The sequence below is a fragment of the Sipha flava genome, unplaced genomic scaffold (assembly GCF_003268045.1).
Source record: "Sipha flava isolate LNK unplaced genomic scaffold, YSA_version1 46_pilon_pilon, whole genome shotgun sequence".
Classification (NCBI taxonomy): domain Eukaryota; kingdom Metazoa; phylum Arthropoda; class Insecta; order Hemiptera; family Aphididae; genus Sipha; species Sipha flava.
The window spans coordinates 143,602-166,775 of NW_020273250.1; the positions used below are offsets into that span (position 1 = coordinate 143,602).

Here is a 23,174-nt window from a genome sequence, read left to right on the forward strand (position 1 = left end):
CTGTTGTTTTCTGAAAGAAAAAAAAAATACGTTTCTGTAGAGAAAAAAAAATGCACTCCGTGCCCATATCGTGTAATACGATTTAAATTTGCTTCGTTTACATTTTCCGATTTATCGGGGCGTGGGTTTTGTTAAAAGATTACCGACTATTTGCATATTATGGTTTTAAATATTACGCATAGTAACGTACAAATTGTACGATAAGCAATTATTATCGTGGATAATATGACATAGGTAAGCAGTTATATGACTGAGATTTTCCAATCACCGACCGTAACAGAAACGAATTAAAATTACTTGCAGCTGCACTTTTCGTTCGATATTTTGCATTGAGTAGCCAAAAAACAAACAATGCAAATATTCCTATCCTAAGATAATATCTGAAAATAATTAACCTCCAATACGTACATGTGCACATATATAAACAACGCGGTCTTTATACGACATGGAACAAGACTGTATAATTCGCCTCCAGTATATCAATTGTAATTGTGAATTTTGAGCAAGTCATACGTTTTCTACACCGCAAATCCAACGAAATATTAAAATTCATGTGCGTGCGGATAGGTCTAAGCAAATCGCTAATGAATCGTACCCGTGGCAGCGATGACCAATCTTTTTTACCAAGTACCATTAAAAAATTAAAAAATCTAAGTATCCCAGACGAGATACAATTCGATTTTGCGTACTACTTGATCAACTCGTCGTGTGCTGCTGGCATGATGCGCGTTCGTAAATGCACCGATCGGAAACAAAAACAAAAGAAATTCTTATTCTCATTGTCTGCCAATGGTCGTCTCGCGTGTACACGCGTATTGCACGCAACGGTATCGACGCGTTAAGTCACTCAACCGCGATCGCACACAATGTAACAGCGAAGACCAATACACCTTTGTAACGCACTACAACGCCCGCGGGAATCATTTTACGACAATGGTACGCCACAATTCTGGCCCAGAGGTGTATTACTATTATTAGCATTATTATTATTATTATTATTATTTTTATTATTATCAAGCGTATATGTACGCGATATTGTGTTTAATGCGCGTTCGTTGTGTACCTGTGTACGAACCACATTGATATTCTCGGCGCGTCCGTCTCAGACCATATACAGCCTGCAATAAACGGACGGCGGGTTTTTCAAGTAAGTTTTCGAGCAGGTATATTTTCCAGCATTTCGATGACCTGCCGAAAAGTATCATCGCGTACGTTATATTATAGATATTATTGGGTGTTGCGCGGTACACGCAACGTCAGGACGGCAAACAATACCCAGTACACGCACTGTATCACGCTAATTGAATGAACTGTACTTCGGTTCGTGTATGTACTTTATAATAATATTGTAATAATACACTACCCGGCAGGCATTGTGTGAAAAACTTCCAATGGAGTCTCCTCGCGCGCATACGAAAACAATTTCAAACATAGTATGGACGGAACAGACGGTTCGAACATAAATATTATTGCCTACATGAACGGGTGCGTACCCAGTCGGTCGTTGTAACGCAACGTTATATGGCAGACACGCGATGCAGATATTTGCATATTTTACACAGTATTCCGTAAATTAGCGGAGAAAAATGTTGTCCAAGTTTATTGTCACAAGTAATATATTCGCGCAACATCACATATTCCGATGAATTTTATTCGTGTGACGATTCCAAGTTTTATGAAAAAATGTATGACTTATTGCAATCTTAATTTTCTTTCATTTTGTGCGAACCAATGTGGTATAAATCATCAATTACGTTGTTTAAATCCTTATCGCTTTTTATATCTGGATTATAAATTTCAACCTAGCTCGTTTTGTGTAACGACTGTAGGGGTTTGTTATCTATAAGTTATAACTTTGTATGCGTATACTGCTAAGAATTAGGATTCTGTTTTTTTTTTTTTTTTATTAACGTTTAATTCAAACTAGTGTTTTCAAAACGATTTTTATCAAATTCTCAGCAAATACTCGGGTAGTTAGATATTCATTTTCATTAAGCAAATTTTAATCCGTTAGTGCTAAAATCTATTAGTACACACGGACTATAATTATTTTGCAGAGTAGCTATGAAACAAAGACATTTATTTTTATTTTTTTTTTTATCGATAAATAACCGAGGAGAAGTTTAATATAGAACATTTTATTGAATATTTTTTTTAATTTTACTTTATAAAATAAAATTAAACATATAAAATAGAATGTAAACATTTTTCATACTTTTTTCATAAGTAATAGAATGTTTCCATCTTCAATTTTATTTATTTTTTTTTTTTTTTGTACAACTTATACCACTCAGTTATCAGTATTATATTCACTCAGAATTCAAAAATTGATGTAATAGTCCGTTTGATCGTAATAATTATTATTATAATAATATAATGATCATAAATCACGATAATTACAATCGTCAATTCGTATATACAATGCACTTTTGTCTGATAGTTCCAGCGACTAAGTCCAGCCGACCAACACCCAATACGCTTTTTCTATTTCCACTTCTGGAAGTAAGGGATCTTTTACCTCCGACCATGTGTTCAAAAACATTAAGTCCTGTTTTCATTTCAAGTGCCCTTGAAGTCGATAACTACCAGAATCACTAACGATCATTGTCAGCTATCAGTTTTGTACATAGATAAACTAGATTAGATAACGGATAATTCATTAAACATTTATCTATATAATAGAAAAAATATAACTACATATATCTAGATAATTTTAAAAAATATCATCATTCAGAACTTATTTTTGTAAAATTATTATTTTTCTTCAAATAAAATAATAAACTATTGCTTTTTCAGATAAGACTTTCCATAGCACAGGTTTCACGTGCCGTAAAGCATTTTTGAAATCGACATAAATATTTATGGAACTATTGTTTGAATACATATGTTATCATTTATTCTATATACTCTATCACAGTATCCATTTGAGTACAATATTTACATAATATAAATCCCTACTTTTATTTAATTTAACCGATACGTGTTTAGCGATAATTTATTACTATTGCCTCATTGCTATTCTCAGTATTCACTGGCACGATTTAAGATCTATACATGATATGTATATAATATATACTATATATAAACCTATGTGTTATTATAAACTTTATAGCCGTGGTCACTAATCAGTGGTCGGTTTTATTATTATTTATTACTTTAATCATTATAATCTAAGTTAATACATTATTAATTATGGAACGTTCCAATCAGAGATTGATGCAGGGGCGGATCTAGGGGGGGGTTCAGGGGGTTAGTTGACCCATAGTTAATATTTGTTAACAAAATTGGCCTCTTGGAAATTTTTTTCTCTTTTTAGACCTTGATTTGGAATCTTGGACAGTTGGCCCATCGGAGTTATTTAAAAAATGAATGCCATGTATATTCAAAATTTAAAAATTTTCAATTTATAATTTATATTTTAAATTATATCGTTTTAGTAGAATGTTAAGTAAATCATATTTTATTCCGTACGTTTGTTGTACTGATAAAATAAAATTATATTTATTAATTGTAAATAAGTCATTATCGGTGGTATCACTAATTCTAAAATGTAATATAAATATACTTATACACTTTTATGAGTATATTGTGTGTTTTTTTTTACAAGGTATTAATTTCAAATTCAATTTCATCCTTAATAAATGACCTCTTGAAATGGCTTGACCCACAGTTCCCCGACTCTGGATCCGCCCCTGGATTGACGTTTTATGAATAGTCATGTTCACACTTAACAGTTGATATTATCTATATTATAGTCTAATATATATATATATATATATATTATAATACTATGTATATTTTATTCCGGGAGTGAGCATTGGGCAAGCAGGTATCGGCCGGTCGTCAATTAAACAGAAAAAAAGGTATATCATTATAAAATTCAAAGATATTATTTGAAATAACTACATTCATTTGTATGCTTTCTAGGTACATAATTATACAGTTTCTTTTGCTTCGTCTTTAGAATATGTCTATTTAAAATTTAAAACTGCACAATTTCCTCCTATCACTGGCCGCAAAAAAAATTATCTTATTTGAAATTATCAAAATTATTTATTTCGAATAACCAATTTATTTAAAAATATGGATAAAAAGATATTTACAATTATTTTTTTTCTAGCAAAAATAAAAAAAAACAAATGATTATATCTAAATAAATCATCTAGATAATATACAAGCAGATGTTATAAAAAATGTATGACTATATAACTACTTGTAAAAATTTTATTATAAAATGCATTTCATCCATCTTTCTTATGTTATTCTGGCTTATGGGAATTCATCATTTATGCCAGTGTTTTTAGAATAACATACAGATATACTATGTGTAATCCTTTACATTCAACTTGATAAAAACAGGTTTTCAATAATAAAAACAACAAATTACTAATTTTCTCTTAATTTCTATGCAAACGATAACAGCAACGTCTAGTGGTTGCATCCACGTAGGCACTATAAATTTCAACAATAGGATAGCGGATCTGTATTTTCTAAAATCAATACTTATACTACTAGTATAAACAAATCGAACTTTCAATTACGCCTTCAAATTATAATACACAATATAGTAATAATAATGTATAAATACATGTATATAAACACACACACACACACACACACACACACATATATATATATATATATATATATATATAAAATGTTATTAATATAATATTATAGGTATTATTGTATATTATAATTTACGCTTTGTCTTTCTTAAAATCTAGCTTTAAATTCGCTCCTAGATGTTTATATGTTGTAATAATTATGAATAAAAACTGATAATTATTTAATATCAAGTAATGCTAAGTTTTTAGTATTATTTTTTCATAAATTAATAACTATATTAGTATTAAACATCTTTATATACAAATTGTATTATAGTTGTACAATAGTGCACAGATATAATTATTATAATAATAATATCAAACATATTTAATAAATAAAGAATATAATTACAATAATAAGTTGAATGTTTAGTATAATAATACATATTGCTCTATAAATATATTTGATACTTATTTGATTTTGGTATATTTATGACTATCAATGACTAATTGCATTGTTTTAATTTCTTCTTTAATATTACATTATTATTACAGTTACTGACAGTAACTTACTGTAATACAATAATTTAATTAAGTATAAATTATAACTTTAATAGATTCCTATAACAAATTGATACAAATAGGAATTTATTAACACACTTGATTACATTTACAGCTATAATAATAAATGTAATTTGATTATTTGTTTGTTGAAAATATGGCTGACGACATAATATTATTATTACAGTATACGCGGATGGTACAACTAATTTATGCTATATTAAAAATAATATAAAATCAAATAACACATTAATTCCCATTTGTCAAATTCACCAAATTCATTTTTATTTAATTTTATCGTAAATTGAATATTCTAATTTGAATTTGAATTTTTTAAAAAAAATTTAAAAATATAAAGACGTATTGTTTTATATTGACGGTTGTTGAGCATACAATTTATAACAGGTAGTATGATTTTTTCAATCGTTTAGCCAAGGCTTAAGATCGATTTAAATATTGATTTTAAATATCAATGAAAATCGTTAAAATTATTTTGAAATATCAAAATGATATCAAAATCTAAAATTTTCCTTAACGCTATTCAAAATTGAAAATGAAATTGCAAAAAATTTAAATTAATTTTTGATATCAAAATTGTAATCGGAAAAATATATTTATAGTTTGAAAAAAATTTTAAATTTAACAATATAAGCCCAACTATAATTTTTATTTATTATTTAACATTATGTTATACATATTTATCATGATTAAATATATATCTTTACTCGTAGTTTTAATAATTATTTTTACTAGGGCACGGATATTTTTGCTTTTGAAACTTTTCTTCTACTGCTCCAATATATTAATAAGTAAGTTTGAAATGAAAATCTAAAAATTTAAAATGCAATTTTTCGCAATTTTCGAAATTTTTTTAATTTTGTTAACTTTACTAATTTATAAAAACAATTTAAGCTATCTTTTTAATTTTTTTACATAATATGACTTTTTAATACTTTTTAAACGGTTTTTTAAAAATTTCATGCAATAAAATTGTCAAATTGTTTTAAGCCTGAAGTACATAATATATTGATGTTTATTATTTATATATCTTATTGTCTAATTAAATTATTATATGTATAGCCAAGACGATAATTTGATTATTTTTATAATCGTATGAGTTTTGTCATACTGTGATATTCGGATTCGTCGTATTTACAATGCGTACAGATAAGATTATATATTTAACACAAAACATTTAAAAAAGTCATTAATTTTATTAAAAAAATACCGTATACCTATAAATATAATAAATGATTTACAGAATGAAAAAATAAAACTCTGTTAGATGGTTTACCCAAAGACTTGACGGGGGTAAGCGATTTTATTTATTTAAAGTAAGCTCCATTCATATCAACCGATGTAAAACGATGTTTTTCGAAGTATTAAAACTTATTGGCTCCAAGCCGAAGAACTTTGGATTTTGAAAATGAAAAAAAATTACTTACAGTTCAACGCAATAACATTTTTAAATATACATTACGTTATTTTATATTTCATATATACATGTTTATAAATTCTAACTAATGAGTCAGTGATATTTAATATACAAATTACAATAAGTTAATGGAAGAAAAAATAAACGTAATTTTATGAATTATAACATAACTTTATTTTTTTAGTGTAATTTTTGATGTATTTTAGTGCAATACTGCAATCAAGTTTACTACTTTTTTACTAATACAACATCCGTACCCTAATTATTACCACGTACAAAATCTAATCTACGATACACGAGTATATTCAATATTTATGCACAGCGTTATAAGTTATCAGTTTTCCACTAATCCCAACTTCTTAAACCTAAACGGTTTTCTTAGAACTATGTATAATAATATAATACTCATAGACCTAATATATATATATATATGTTCTAGCAGACCTGACAGACGTTGCCTGCATGATATTTCAAGCGATTAGGATATTAGAAGAATTATGAAATGAAAGACAAATAATATAATAATTTCATTATTCTTTATTTTGAAATAACATCAATTTTTCTAAAAACAATTCGTTTTAATCAATATAATGTTTGTTTAATTTTATCTTAATGCGAGTTGATGAACAATATTTTTAGTCAATAATATTATATTAATTTTTATATTTATGGGTAGACTTATTCGGGCTGGGCTTACACAGACCAGCCCAACCAAAAGCCCAAGAACCTAACTGAATTATATAAAATAGCAAAACGGGCTGGGCTGGACTTTTCTTAAATCAAAGGTGGATCGGACCGGACCATTTTTTGAACAAATTTACGGGCCGGACCAGGTTTCTATTAAAAATTATAAATTCTAGCAGGAACAAAACAAAAAAAAAATATGATAGTATACTGTCAAATATAAATTATAGTGACATAGATTACAGTACAAGTGAGGTATGATGAAAATTACTTGTTATCCAAAAACTATTCGCGGGCTGGGCCGGACCGAGCTAGGCTTTCTAAACATTTTACCGGGCTGAATCGAGCTGTAAATTATCAGCCCTATAAGACTCATAATGACTATACTGGTACAATTAACAATCTGTACGTGTTGAATTTTATGCACGATCTTTATTTTTCCGTGATAGTGTTTATTTTTAATCACGCTGTTGGATTATTGAGTAAAAAGCTCGGAAAAATATTTTTCAATTATTATTCATGATATTGTATTTCTTTTATAGATATGTTATTATTCCGGTATTTTATATTATTATTATCTACCCGTTAGTTATTAATGTTATTACTTGTTGTTTTTCATAGTATTTTATATCATGGTATATTTCTCTCTTCGAGAACATCAACAATCTCTTTGGAATAGTTTTGGGAATCTTTGTATTTTATATTTTTATCCATGAAATTAAGTATAAATGTTGTATTATTTGCATCACTTAATATACATAATTGTTCATACAATCCATATGATATAGCTTAGCTCTATTATACGACCAAACGGTATAATTATAAATGTGAGTGTGTGACTTCGACTTGTCAATTGTCATTTGTCGACTAGCGTAACACAAGTTACATCGAACTATCTACACTTTATTGTAGCGAATCGTGTATGTATTTCACCGTTTTTGTCTTTTTATATTTACCACGATTTAATTTTTTTTTTTAAGTAAACCATCCATAACTTTTTTCTTATAGCTAAATTTGCTCTTATAGCTAGCTTTATTTGAGCAATTAATATGGATCGACATCAGAGTAACACAGTTAAAAATTATTTTTTTCATATATTTATAAAAATGAGTCGATTTGTAATGTAAAAGTGTGCAACAGACCCAGTGGCGCAAACAGAGGGGGTAAGAGGTCATAAATCCCCTCGAAATGTCTTCCTTCATTAAATTTTAACCTTATCTAACTAAGTTTTACAAACGATTTTACAAACAAGATTGGCAATTATTTATTATATTTATTTTATTATATTTAATATTTATAAAATTATACTATTATGCATACATTATTCTATTATAACAAGTTAATAATTTTTATTTAGTTTTCGCTGGCCTTATAAACTGTTCATGATAAATTAAGAAATTATAAGTACCTATACAGAATAATAACAAATATCATATTAGGGGTTTATTTTCCATGTACAAATATAAATAGTATACACTGTTTTTGTACAACGTTTAACAATATGTTTTCATAGGGTTAACATTAATTTAAAATTAGGTACAAAATTAATTATTATAGTAAATTATTAATGGCAAAGACCCCCCCCCCCCGAAAAAAATCCTGTGTGCACTACTGAATAGATCCATCCTTAAAGGCAGTATGAGCCACAATTTGGAGACACGCATACGGACTACTCGTCCCAATGAGGCAACCATTATTGGAAAAAGCTTTGTATTATACAAACACGCTTCACTAATTATAGATGAAACCAACACATAAATTGAAAATATAGCAATATAAAAATCACAAAAATGTTAAAGTGATTTAAAACTAAAACTAAAATCGTAAAATCGATATATTATTATTAAATCAAAATTGAAAAAGACTGATATCGTTATTCAAAATTTAAATTAAAATCGATAAAGACTGATAAGATCGATAAGCGAAATTAATATTAAAATCAAAAAAATGTTATTTGGATTTCATAAAAAAAAAAAATTTCAAAAATATTATTAACACATCTTTCTCAATTACAACGAGTTCGCAAGAAGTGTCGGCAGTGTCAGTCTGGCTCATGATTGGGCGTCCGGCAAAAAATTTACATCAGGCCCCTAAACAACATAATATTGGAGTGATATTCAATAAATACCTACTAAAAATACCTCTACTGTATCCTTCCATCTCTTGTGCTTATTGTAAACATTTAAATAAATGCTTAAATAAATCGCCACTCATTTATTCATCATAACATCTAATAAGAACAATTTATAAGTATGTTAATTGGATCTAAGAATATATACTAAAAAAACAAAGGACAACTATCCTCACCCTAAGAACTGATCTATATTGTAATTTTAAAATCTAAATGTGGCTTGAATAAACCCGTGTTCATTGTATGTATTTTTTTTTTTTTTTTTAATTGATTTGATTACTATAAATATGCATATTTATATACTCCAACATTTCTCAGATGATATATTTAAAAAATTCCCGCGGAAGTTCATTCACATATGTGCCACCGCGACCGTATTTAGGTACACTCAGTGGCAGGTCCAGAATTTAACTCTTGAGGAGAAGGCCCATAGTCCAAAAATGCATTAATCATTTTAAGAAATAATTTTATTATTCACAGTAATAATGCAATTATTATTATTAATAATAAAATATATTATTTATTATTCAATTTAAACTTTGGTTATAGTTTTTATGTTGTTTTTAAAAAAAACTTTGAGCTTGTATATCATTTGGATTAAAAGTAATCTACTTATTGCAATTCACTCACTCACTCACACACTTAATTACTTACTTATATTTACTATTGAATTAATAAAACCTAACATAAGCCAATAAGGAGGGGACAAGACAATTCACCCTTTCCTCTTAAATCCACCACTGAGTTTACGTACCAATTTGTGAACCTCAAAAAACAATTATTGTGAATCGGTGATATATATCTGAAATCTTTATGGTCTTAAACAGCGATTCTATCAACATTCATGGACAGTATTTAAATATTTATTTATTAACTATGTTCAGTTTTTTAATTGTTGCTAAACGTAGTTAACGAGGTTCGAATTCATCAAATTTCTGTTATGCACATAATTTGAATTAAACAAATATTGTTTACACGTAAGAAAATTGCATTTAATTGTTTCATTTTCATTTTTTCTTGATGAAAGTCAATAAATATTGTGTATGTTTTGTTAAAATGTATGTTTAACTTCATCAACATCGATTATATTTTTATCACTCAATTTTTCTATAATACAAACGAATTTTTAACTATTTAATCTGTTTATGTACCATGTATTAATAAGTAATAATTAATAATTATCACCTAATTGATTCAAGATATACGTAATTGGTCTAAAATTGTTAAATGAGATCTAAATATTCATATAGTCTTACAAAAAACTGCTTATTCTTTTGGACATATTATTTATTGATTATTTTTATTTCACACATTTTAATTTCACTTTGAACATATTGAATAAAATCGTATTTTAAATTTTAAATATTAATGAAATTATTGAAAACAACAGTTCAATGCAACTAAATTGCAGGAACACAAAGCATTTGAAATTTAAAAACATTTAATCGCGGTATAATTTACTTATATATTTAAAATATCAGCTGCCAATAATTGATTATCAACTCAGAAAAAAAGCATAATTTTATTTTATATTTATTATATTAACACTTATGGTTCATAAAAGTGATTAATATTATTGTACAATATGCAAATCACAATTTTTTATGCACTTTTTCTCGATATTAGCTCTTATAACTTCGAAAATCTACTAGATATCAACATTATGTATATCGCAGGTTGTTTAATAATAATATGCATCGGAATTTAATTGAAAACGTTCGAACATAAATCATTGTTTTACAAATAGTATAAAGACTATATATAATAACACACATAAGATAAACACACAGAATAATAAGTATTATATAAGTACCTTCGATTATATTTTAACATGTCAGTTAAATACCACGCATTATCTAGAACGCAAGCATAATTATAACAAATGTGTCGCGTAAAAAAACAACGCAATCCAAGTATAAATCAATGTGTGATGGTTTTAATTCATGTTTATTTAATTATCCAAATTGAATGTGAGTACTGAGTAGACCGCAGCATGTTAATAACTCCAACAGCAGACGCGATATACTAATCACTGTAAGGTCGCAATCGTTACTTGTCAATTTAAATTGTATATACTATATAAACGTATACAACCATGCATGACATAACAGTTCTAATATAGCGATGCTTGCATTAATATGTAGCATTAATATAGCCAATGCAACCGCGCTTCGAAACCCTTTATCAGAGTAATTATATTGCTGTAGATCTGTGAACTCCTTTCAAATATTAGTAGAAGAAAATACAATATGGTAATGTTAACGTTCACTGAAAGTGGGCTGAACGCAGATTTAGAGTATCCGTCTATAAAAATGAGCTCCAGAATAACACGACAAGAATATCCATAATAATATACCTTTTCACGAACTTCGAATATTCAAAATGTGTTTATTTATTTTTATTGTACACGCGGTAAATATTATTGCTCGATGAACTTTGTATTAAAAAATATACTTTTTATTTTGTTTTACCATTCGACAAAACATTTAACTATTCAAGATTAACCATAGAAAAAATAAAAGAATGTGAATAGTTTCAAATAAAATATGAAAATAAAAATAAAGTAATTAACATTTCATTTATGAACTCTAATTTGAATTTAAATACACCACCATATTATTTTCATTTATAAATCAATCATTATTTAAATTATATAATACGAATAATTCAAATCACGCAACAAAGATCAATATATAATTATAAATAATTATTAAACTATATTATTTAATAATAAACTAATATTATACAACTAATTTACATATATTTATGTGCATTGCTATATTTATGTTATAGAAAACACAAAGTTATCTTACAGGTATTAGGCAAGACTTTGCACCCAAATAATTTTTTCGGGTTTCGGGTGTTCAAACACCACAATACAAAATTTAAACAAACGTTTGGATGTTAATAACCGTTATATATATATATATATACATATTAACCGTCGGGTTAATATTGGTTAAGACGAATGTTAAGTAGTCAAGGAAAAATATTATTTTTCATTAGTGGAAGTTGGTGGGGAGGCCGAGCCCCCCTCCACTAATGAAATATTTATATTTTTTGTTACCTGCCTATGTAATAAAATATCAATTTCTTATACAACTGTGCAACAGTTTTTTAGACCAAACTATCATTATGTTAATTTCAAGCAATGGTGTAACTACGATTTATTTTCGGAGAAAAGGGGGTTATTTTATATGTGTATGAAGCTTATAAATTATAATATCTATTAAAATTAAATATACTAGCACTATGTCCCACTCCTAGTTAGTGCGGACACATCGCATTTGAAAAAAAAACTATTTTGTATTCTGCGTTTGTGTTTGTAGCATAAGCGGAAATCGGGGAGGGGGGCTTGAGGGGACTAAGCCCCCTAGAAATATAAATTACAGGTCTTTGCCCCTAGCTCTAAAAATTGTTAAGTGACTAAATACAATAGTGACTAAATACAAAATACAATAGTTATTATTATTGTAAAATGCATTTTTAATAACTGAATTAAAAAAAAAGTATTCTGTGATAAAAATTAAATCAAATTCGTAAGATTTTACAAACTTCTTGTCATGACTTGGAAAGATCGCAACTAATGTAATATTAATAATATGTAATAATACTCGTATAGATTGTTTAATTTAATTAATTAATAATTTCTGTTTAGAATACCTACTCCAAAAATGTTTAAGATAAGGCACCTAATTGTTTTTTTTATTTAAATTGTTAATTAAAAATGTCAAATTGTTAAATTTCGTAAATTGTTGAAATAAATAATTGCGCACATTGGTATCTATAGGTGAAATAAGCAAATAATGCTCAGCCCCCCTCACAAATTTCACCAAATTTCCGCTTATGGTTTGTGGTGCGTGCTCACACTAAAAACGCATTAGCTAGGACATAACGTAGTGGCTTAGTTATGGAGAGGTTATAAGGGGTTTCCACAGATTTTTTTTTTAATAATATTTAATTATTATTTATTAATATTTACATATTATAGTAAAATATTTTGATTTTACTATGATTAGTTATATATTAAAAATTGAGTAACAAAATAATTTTCATTAAATACGGGACATAATAATAATACCATTTTAAATGTAATATTATTACATATAACCTCGTTTTAAGATCTACTAAGAACACTTAAAAACTTACTCTTAAACACCTCCTCAGAAAAAAAATTGTATCTACGCCACTGACATAGCGTAATACAAAAATAATAATAATTTGTACTTATGAATGTTACGATGAAATTATTAGACCATTTATTACCTATTAAATTATAATAATACGACGTATCCACCTGGGATAATTTTAAAAATAGTATCCCAGTTGTTTACACTTGAACATTCAACATACCATACCATTCATGCACACCTCTCAATATGATATATTGCTATTGTCTTTATTTAGATAAATTTGAATTAATTAACAATTTTGTATATTATTTGTGAAATTATTCCTGTGAATAATAAATTTACTATTAAACAACTAATGACAAAATTGAAACAACTACAAAAAATACATATAAAATGATATGTCACATAAAGATTGTAAAATAAAAAATTATTCGGGTTTCGGGTTAAAACCAATATTTTATTCGAGTTTTGGTTAATTCGGGTGTTTTAAAAAAAAAATCATTCGGGTTATATGGGTTTTGAGTGTTTGATTTTTTAAGGGTTTTTAGGGGTTTTACGAGTTCGGGTTAATTCGGGTGCAAAGCCCTGGTATTAGGTAACTAATCCCTTTTCAAACCAACAGTATAGTAAATATTACATTCACTTTAAGTATCTGCCGATGGTAAATAAATTTTTTTTTATAGTAAAACATGATTATATCGCCACTACTTAGTATTGACGTTCAGTTGTAGGTAATGTGATTATTTAAGTGATAAATGTCATATGGTATAGCATTTGCAAATATATATATTTATAAAGTATTTAAGATAATTTATTAATTTATTTATTATTCAATAAAAAAGATAAATAGTAGAACAATAATCATAATTTTAAATTACTACAATATCAAGAGTAATCAACAATACAAGCAATTATAGTAAATATTTGCAATCAGTCTTTTTTTAGTTTATCAAATTTACTATTACAAGAGGTCAAATCAAATATCAAAGTCATAATACAACCCATTACATCGATCTCGTATCCAATATCTACTGTTGTTATCGTATAACTGAATATCGATTTTTTCCTACCAACATAGATCTAAACAGCCTTAGCCGTTGTAGTTGTGCGGCGTCGGTTATTAGTCACTAAACCGTTTACGATGTTAACGTTCAACACGTGATTATACTTATTAAAAGCTAAAAAGATTAAAACGTACATGTTCTGTATAACTGCGTGATTACAACATTTAACAACCCTATATCGATTGATCTAATGATGTTTTAGGTATTTAGGAATGAACGCAGTTCTTCAGTGACAACATATGTACATACATCATTGTTGTAGTGTTTAAAATGATATTCAATGAAACAACTATACTTTTGGTGGTTTTTGAATCATCCAAACATTTCACAATTCAATTAAAGCATGTTACGAAATACGGGACAATACTATTCTTTATTAATCAACAAGTCGTTTCATAGAGATTCTGATTATTCCTTGCACGGAAAAAACCAAACAGTACTTTAAAAATAGTAGGATTGGCTATATTTTATAGTATATTATTAGTATATTTTTTATTTTTTTATTTAATTGAACGAAAATTAAACGAAGGGGGTCCGGGTTTAAACCCCCCCCAGGGCCAAAAAAATAAAGAAAATTATTTTATTATTGATGGCATGTAATATATTCGTAGTTTCATTATTACGCTTTGAACTTAAAATATACAACTATACAAATATTATGATAATTAAATAATTATACTGATAGGTGTTTGAAAAGTTTTGTTAACTATGCTGTTTTTATATTCCAATAGCTATTAATTTACTGTAATGTAAAAGTAAACTGTAAATTGGTAAAAAAGTTGTATAAAATAATATCTATTTATAGCAGTTATTTATCTTATTTATTTGTGCAACAAAAAAAAAAAGATAACGATTATTTTTGTTAACCCCCCCCCCCCCAGGGCAAGATTGATTGTACGCCACTGATTATTATTCATTGACATTTGTAATCAAAATTGTTTTAGATAAAAATCCGAGCCCTAGTAATAACTCTTTGAACCATATTAATTTAGTCGTAATATTGTTAACATTTTAGTTACTTTATCAATAAAATAGTTATAATTACTATATTTTATTTAGCTATAGTATTTTAGTGATTGGTTTTTTTTTTATGTACGATTTCAATTTGAGTCCTGTCAAAGCACATATGATTTAGACACATTTTGTAAGTAATACCTATATATTTGAGTACACATTTCCTACTAACTAGAAAAAAAAAACGTAATTGCAAAACAGCTTAACTACATCACACCGTGTTTAAACAGCAGCCAGTGACGTGGCAAAGATATTATTTTGGAGCCATAGTAAATACCTGCTACTTTTTATCAAAATTTATATATATACATCTAAAGTTTATAAAAACCATGCTACTTACTATAAAATATATCAACTGTCAAGTTAAATAAATACTTTTACACAAAACAATTCATTTATGTTATTTGAAACTGAAATCTGTAATATACATCAAATCCACACTTTTAAAACTAAAGTTAGAATAGGATTTAACATGAATATTGCAAATATATAAACTCAAACGTTTTCATTTGATGTAATATACCTAATGCTTTTACTCTTACGTCAGCCTGATTTGTTTTATCTGAAATTTTATTATTATCATTGATAATAATGCTGTGTAATTTTCTTTGATGGCACAAAATGTCTCAGTACGACAAGCCCATCGTGTTAATGATACTGACTTTTAAGATCTTAAGTTTTATACTTATTGTATTAGCAATGTTTTCTAAGGTACCAAATCTTGTACAACTTCAATAAATTAATTAATTAATTAAAAAACTGAATATTAATGAAAAAATCAAATGTTATCTTAATTATCTTTTAAAATATTTTTTTTTTTGAATTTGGCTTAAACTTCGTTTACATAAGGTACCCAACATCGTTGCTGCACCATCGAAACGCATTGGTACAACAGATTTCTATTTTATACCATATTCATATATAACATTACTTTAGATAGTTAAGCCCTCCAATAACGCTCGAGAGACAGCTGTCTACACTGTCTCCCCCGTAGACATGTCTATGTTTGAAGAAATTGCTGCTTCAAAATGTTTAGTGGATGGGTAGTCCCTTACCACAAAATACCTAGCCACCTAGGTGATTAGGTATATCATAGAAAATAGAAAAATATTATTTATACAAATATGTATTTACTACATGTAGCCTACGTCCTACAGCATAAAACCTGTTAATTAATAATATTTATATTTCAATAATTTAATAGTAAATTAGTACGCCAAAAACATCAGTCTGTCGATGCAGACGGTCGTCGTCAGTTGGTTAAGTTACATTTTTAAAAAAACTCAGATAAGCTGGTTGGTTTCAAGAAACTCGTTCAACAACCACGATTACTTGTACCCACAGGGTATAATAATTATACAGACTCCTTGGCGTCCCCAATATTTCACAAAATGTTACAAAAATAAAAGACGACTTCGAGATAATAATAAGAACTACAAAAAATAATAATGTAATATTCTACCACTGGATTGTATTAAGAAAAGAGCCAACGGGAGGAGTGGATACTCTCACCATCTCCCCTAGGATCTAAAACAGGTATATTTAACTGTAAATATTGAATACCGTTTGGATGGATAAAGAGGAAGGGTACCTAAGGTAGTAATACAATTATATTCATTTTTTTCCACTCGCAAAAATGAATTCAAAACGCCACTGACTGTAGGGTTCCACCCGAGTAAGTTCAGTACAGTTGTAGGATATACCGTATTTCCCATTAAACATTATAAGCTAGTGCTTAGGGCGGCAATTTCTCAGGGGTACCAAATAATTTTTAATATTAAATTTTTATTATATGTAACTAGAACTAAAATAAATACAACTAATTATAAAATGTTTTATTTTATTTTAGCCAATGGGTACTAGGCACTAACTATTTAATTTTGAATATAATTTAAAAATTAACTATTTAAGAATTTTTTACTACCATGTGTTTTATCATTATATTATATCATATTTTTATAATTAAGTTTTTCATAAAAATGTATGTATGCATTTTTATAACAGCTGAACATTTTTATTTTACATCATTAAAATTTTAAGTAATAAAGGAAACAACTATAATTGTATGCTTTTAAAATTTTTTAGACTAGAAAAATATTTATATTAAAAGGCGGCAATTTTTTTAGTGCTTAAAAAAGCACAATAGTTAAATCCGACACTGGTACACGCATGTATTATTATAAACTGAACAAAAGTCTCTAAGTTTTTATTACATATTTAGCCGGGTGAAGAAGTGTTGTTCTTTGCGTGTGATTATAACCTTAAATGTTATCTTTTCTTTACCTGTTCCGTGTAAATAAGAAAATTTTCTACACATTGAGATACCGACCAATCAGTGTTGGGAATAAATAATGCAAAATTTATCTAGATTAAGATGAAAGACAATATGTCCAAATTCATCTAGATAAAGATAAAAAATAATTTCATTTTTATCTAGATAAAAAAAAGATATTTTCAAAAAATGTTATTTGTTGTTCAATATTTCATATTTGTAACAATATCTATGAAAATACAATTATAATCATTATAATCAATAGATACCTAAGTTTTTTATGTTTATTGTAGTAATGTAGTGTAATTTAGCAGTATTTATACATAAAGTATAATACTTAATAATAATTAATCACTAAAATGTGACACAAAAAAAAAACAATGAATTGCTTAGTATCAGGATTAATACAGAATACATAAGAGATTATTTTAAGTTAACAATATTGTTTTCCATATAATTTCAATTTGACGATTTTCATTATTCTATAAGTAGTTACGACTTTACGGGTTCCAAGAGTGAAGTATTGACTATTCAGTGTATGAGTTACGTGTATATACTAAAATCAAATATGTATAATAATAATAACTATATTTGGAACTTCCATGGAAAAATAAGAAATTAAGTTTAAAAATACCAAAGATATTTTTCCGACATGAAAATACAAACAAAATGTCATACCAAGAAATAATAATTACTTATTAATAATACACGAATTATAATTATGAATACAAAATCTATATATATAAAAAAAAGTCGAGTTAGTTACAGAATTTATAATTCATCAACGGCTGGACCGATTTTGATGATCTCTGATTTATTGGATTCGTCTCCATACAAGAATAAAAATAACTCTAATTTTGCCAAGAATTCAGACAATTATCTAGATAAGTAAACATTTTATCTTAGATAAGTAATTAGATAACTTAGCGTTATTTATCTAGATAAGATAAAAGATGACAACAAATCTACCTAGATAAGTCCCAACACTGCTACCAATATACAAGTATGTAGTATCTCTTTGAGACGCACTAACTATAAAATTTAACCGCCGGAATAAGTTTTGCTTTCCTCGTATATTTCTTCGTACGTTTTCAAACTAGTATAAACGCTTTAACAGTCAAACGCAGATTGCGGTAACGGTTAGGATTGTAGATTAAATCGTATTCCTGTTATTCCTATTATATGAAATCGTGATTAATATACAAGGCCGGATCCACTGTCACATTTATATATTTTTTTTTTTTTTGAGGGCCCTTTTGAATAACAACCAACTAAAATATGTAAAATATAAATTTTAAATGTATTGAATAGAAATTACTACTTTTAAGATTAACGATTTAAATTGTAGCACATATATTATAGTACATCTCATCTACCGTATTTGGCATCATTTTAATTTTTGGTTCAAAATATACATAGCACGTTATTCCGTAAAAACATGAAATCCGAAAAAATGTTACATAGCACGTTATTCCCACCCATCCTTCAGTTATTGAATCGTCGGTTTGGTCCGGTTCAATAATTTTTAGGAGTAGTTCGGTCCAGTCCTCAGATTAAATGTATTATTTTCAGTCCGGACCGGTTTCAAAAGAAAGAAATGAAAATCAATCCAGTTCGATCCCAATCATGGTACTTAAAATCTAAATACAGATATTATTATGTAAAAAAATAAAACGAAAAAACCTACAACTTTAGGTACATATTTATTCATAAAGTTGGGTAGTCCGGTCCAGAGTAATACTAAACGCATCATATAATGCAGTCTGGGCTAATACATAGGCAACTAACTTATTATTAATAAATAAATGTATAATAATTATACAATTATTGTTTTGTTCAAATTTAAACCTAGTGATTTTATAACGTATCCTTATAATCTATAGCCCAGCGGTTCTCAACCTTTTTGAGTTTGCGACCCCCTATAATGTCACCAATATATCTAACGACTCTTTTTTAATGTAAACATTGAAACATTTTACAAACTGTTATCATTGTATTTATTTGTGTATACATTTTACAAAAAAAGGTATACTATAAAAGCCGATTGGCGTTAATTAATAGAAAAAAATAAAATAAAAATAATGTAAATTTGAATATTTTTTTAATTTAATGACTCTTTTGCTGTTGTTGATTTAAAATAATTTTTTTTCACATGATGCGACCCTAAAAAAACTTTTAGCGATCCCCCAGTTGAGAATTACTGCTAGCCCATGAATTTATAATAATAAATTGACAGCACTAATAATAGTAAAATAGATTACATAATTGATAAGATCTTTCCCGTATCATCTGATAAATCTCCACTATTTATTTTTTACTAAGAAAAACACTCATCATCCATTCATACATTTTTTATACTACTATCAAATCTAGAGACATTTTATTTTTTTATATGTATATTAAAAATATATGGAATTTTTTTTAGAATGTGTAAATGTAGAGTATTAAATTTTATTTATAATTCAGAATGTATTTTGTATGTTTTGCAGAGAACGCCACTCGAGAGAATAATAAAAACAAAAAAATTAGCTAAGCGGTCTAAACAGATATAACCATGTAGTTGTTAAAAAATAAGTAGTATAATAAAACTTCCTTAATTGAAACTATTTTAAATCGTACCTAATTGAATAAAATGATTACTTAAAAATAATTCTTATTTTGCTACTATTTTTAATTTTTAAGTAATATTATCAAAAACAACAAAAATGTGTAGACATTTTTAATATTTTACATTAAAACAAAGTATTCACAGTTAAAAACCGGCCTTTGAGCGAATGGTAGCGCTACCTGCCCGAGACATCTGTATTACTGAACTGCCGAGAAAATTTGCGATCGAAATTTGTACTAGCGGTAACACTTCATCTTATATAAATCGTGTCTATTGCATTGCACATGAATTGAGATGTGAATAACGCTTATATAGTATTGTTAAGAAAAAAATAAAATAGTTGATGCAATTTTAAGTTGATCGCATCGTAATACACTTGGATTTATTTCCATTCATAAACCGATATGATATTATTTTTGAAATCAAAACTCTAATAGCAGATTAGAATATAAATATTAAATTTTTCTACTCTGACGTTGTATAGGCTAGTCACAATTGATTTCCAGTGTAGCAGTGTTCAATTAACTCATTTTGTTATAATCTTTGTTTCATATATTTATTCTTCACATGATTACACGGTATTAATTTCGTGATCGAACGATATATTTTTATTGGTGACACATTACGCTGTATGGAAATAATGAATAAATTCTAACTGTAGGAATTCGGTTGCAAAATTGTATCGCCAAACTTATTAGTATTGATTTTAAGGAAAATCTTAAAGTAAGGTTATTAACCTAATGAAACTATAATAAGTTTGTTTTGGTAAAAAATTTAAAATCAATTTTAGCTTATACGAGTATTATCAAAATGCAAAAATATGAATATGAAAATTCATTCATATAAAAAAAATATTACATCATGTGATGTGATAGCTCTGGTGCAAGACATACAATACAGCAATGAATGTATTTTAATGGTAAAAACAAAGATGAATGTATTTTACTGTGATGTACTAGAAAATCGCAAAAATTGATATTTTATGTTAATAACTTTGTCGTAAACGGAGCACATAAAACCAAATATATTTATCATAATGATTTATGATAATATTAATAACTAATGGATAATTTTCTAAGTTTGCATAATTTTGTTTTGAAATAATTTACAATGGTAAATAGTCACTGTCATTTTAATAAATATTTTATTACAATTGATAAACAGTAGGTAATTAAATTATGGTTTTAGCCATAGTACATAGTGTTATTTAACAATTGTTTATGTTATGATATGATTAAATGATTAAAAGTAGATGTCGATAGAAAGTAAGATATTCTACAAAGCGAATCAATATACTGTGTTAAACGATATTTTCAATTTGTATTGTTTCTGTACGGTTACGGTGCTGACAATCTAAAATGTCATCGGGTCTTATTATTGTACAGAGTGACCCAAACACATACACCGATAAATATTTGAAATCCCGTTTAATCCGCTTGTATCACACTATTACCTATTATAAAATCGTATGTATTAGTTGTAAAGATAAATTTAACATATAAGGTGTAAAAAACAAACTTTAAATATTGGATTAAGGCCGGTAAAAGTACATCGTGGTAGATAATAAGTGATAAGTTTTCATTTAATTTATAATAGTTTATATAAACTTACTGTAGACATCTACTGCTTTGATTGTACATTTAATTTTTTGGGACTAATTTTGAACGAGTCAAACACTCATAAGCCGCATCTTCTTGATCTTTGAGTAACGTTTCACCGAAACCAACGAACGTCAGTGCACAATGATTTATCATCAGCTGAACACAAAAAATCTTTTCCTGTAAGTACATAAGTATTTTAACGGTTTAGTTTTATATGATGGATATCTGGGAATCGTACTAATCGTTTGCGGACAGGTTTCGTTAATTTCATATTGCAATATTAGCTCTTCTTCATCTGCGATTCGTTGCAATAAATAGACATTTGAAGGAACCGTAAGCATGCTTATGGCTTTCATTTCCTGTGGTGGAATAAAAATTGTGCACATAAATCACATGCTACATCAGTACGTATATACGGTGGGTTGTGATCGGATAAAACTAATGCGATTACCTTCAATTCGCGCACACTCGGATTGTTTGACCGTTGAAATCGTTTGGCGAAATCGAAGCCTACAGAGGTAAACATTGACTGTTGGTTTTCGTTAATAACAACCGATCCGTTTACTAGTGGCACGTGGTTCTCGTTGTGATTGAGGAATCCAAAATTCACGATCAGACGACCAGTATCTTGTTCTTCAAGAAACACCGGGTGACGTACGACCACATTGCACATTTCAAACATCGAGTCTTTGTTAACTTGTACGTACTTCTTCTTGTTGCCCAAAGTAAACGCTGGTGTATCATCGTCTTCTGTACCATCTGATTCATTGTCTGTGAGTTTTTTTCTGAAAAAAAAAAACATAATACTGTACACTTTTACTATTTATTATCAACCAATTTTTTTTTTTATATACTTATTAGTTTTGACCGTCTTGAATTGATCCTGAACTTGGACTCCAATCAACTCATTATGACCCGTGAGTTCATTAGCCACTATGCTGACGTTTTCTTCAGTGCATGTAGAATTATAATTTCCTGTTAATTTTACCTCATAATCAATTGGGACAGTCCTTGTAGTTGATAAACAATTGATATTATGTTTGATGTTTTTATTTGATTCGTTGGTCAATTGTGGTGGTTGAACTTTATTGGCATCAATACTTCTGTGACCAATACTATCAATA

The 23,174-nt window shown here is 27.6% G+C and overlaps 1 protein-coding gene across 1 annotated transcript in view; it reads right to left on the bottom strand.

The window, feature by feature from the left end:
- Positions 1-22,089: 22,089 nt before the first annotated feature.
- The window catches only part of LOC112689706, a 2,389-nt gene continuing 1,304 nt past the window's right edge, over positions 22,090-23,174 (bottom strand). Inside the window, exons 5-7 of the mRNA XM_025563541.1 lie at positions 22,905-23,133; positions 22,502-22,835; positions 22,090-22,227 (exon numbers count right to left, since the gene is read on the bottom strand). Coding sequence (XP_025419326.1) covers positions 22,090-22,227; positions 22,502-22,835; positions 22,905-23,133 — 701 coding nt within the window. The remainder of the gene's footprint in view (positions 22,228-22,501; positions 22,836-22,904; positions 23,134-23,174) is intronic.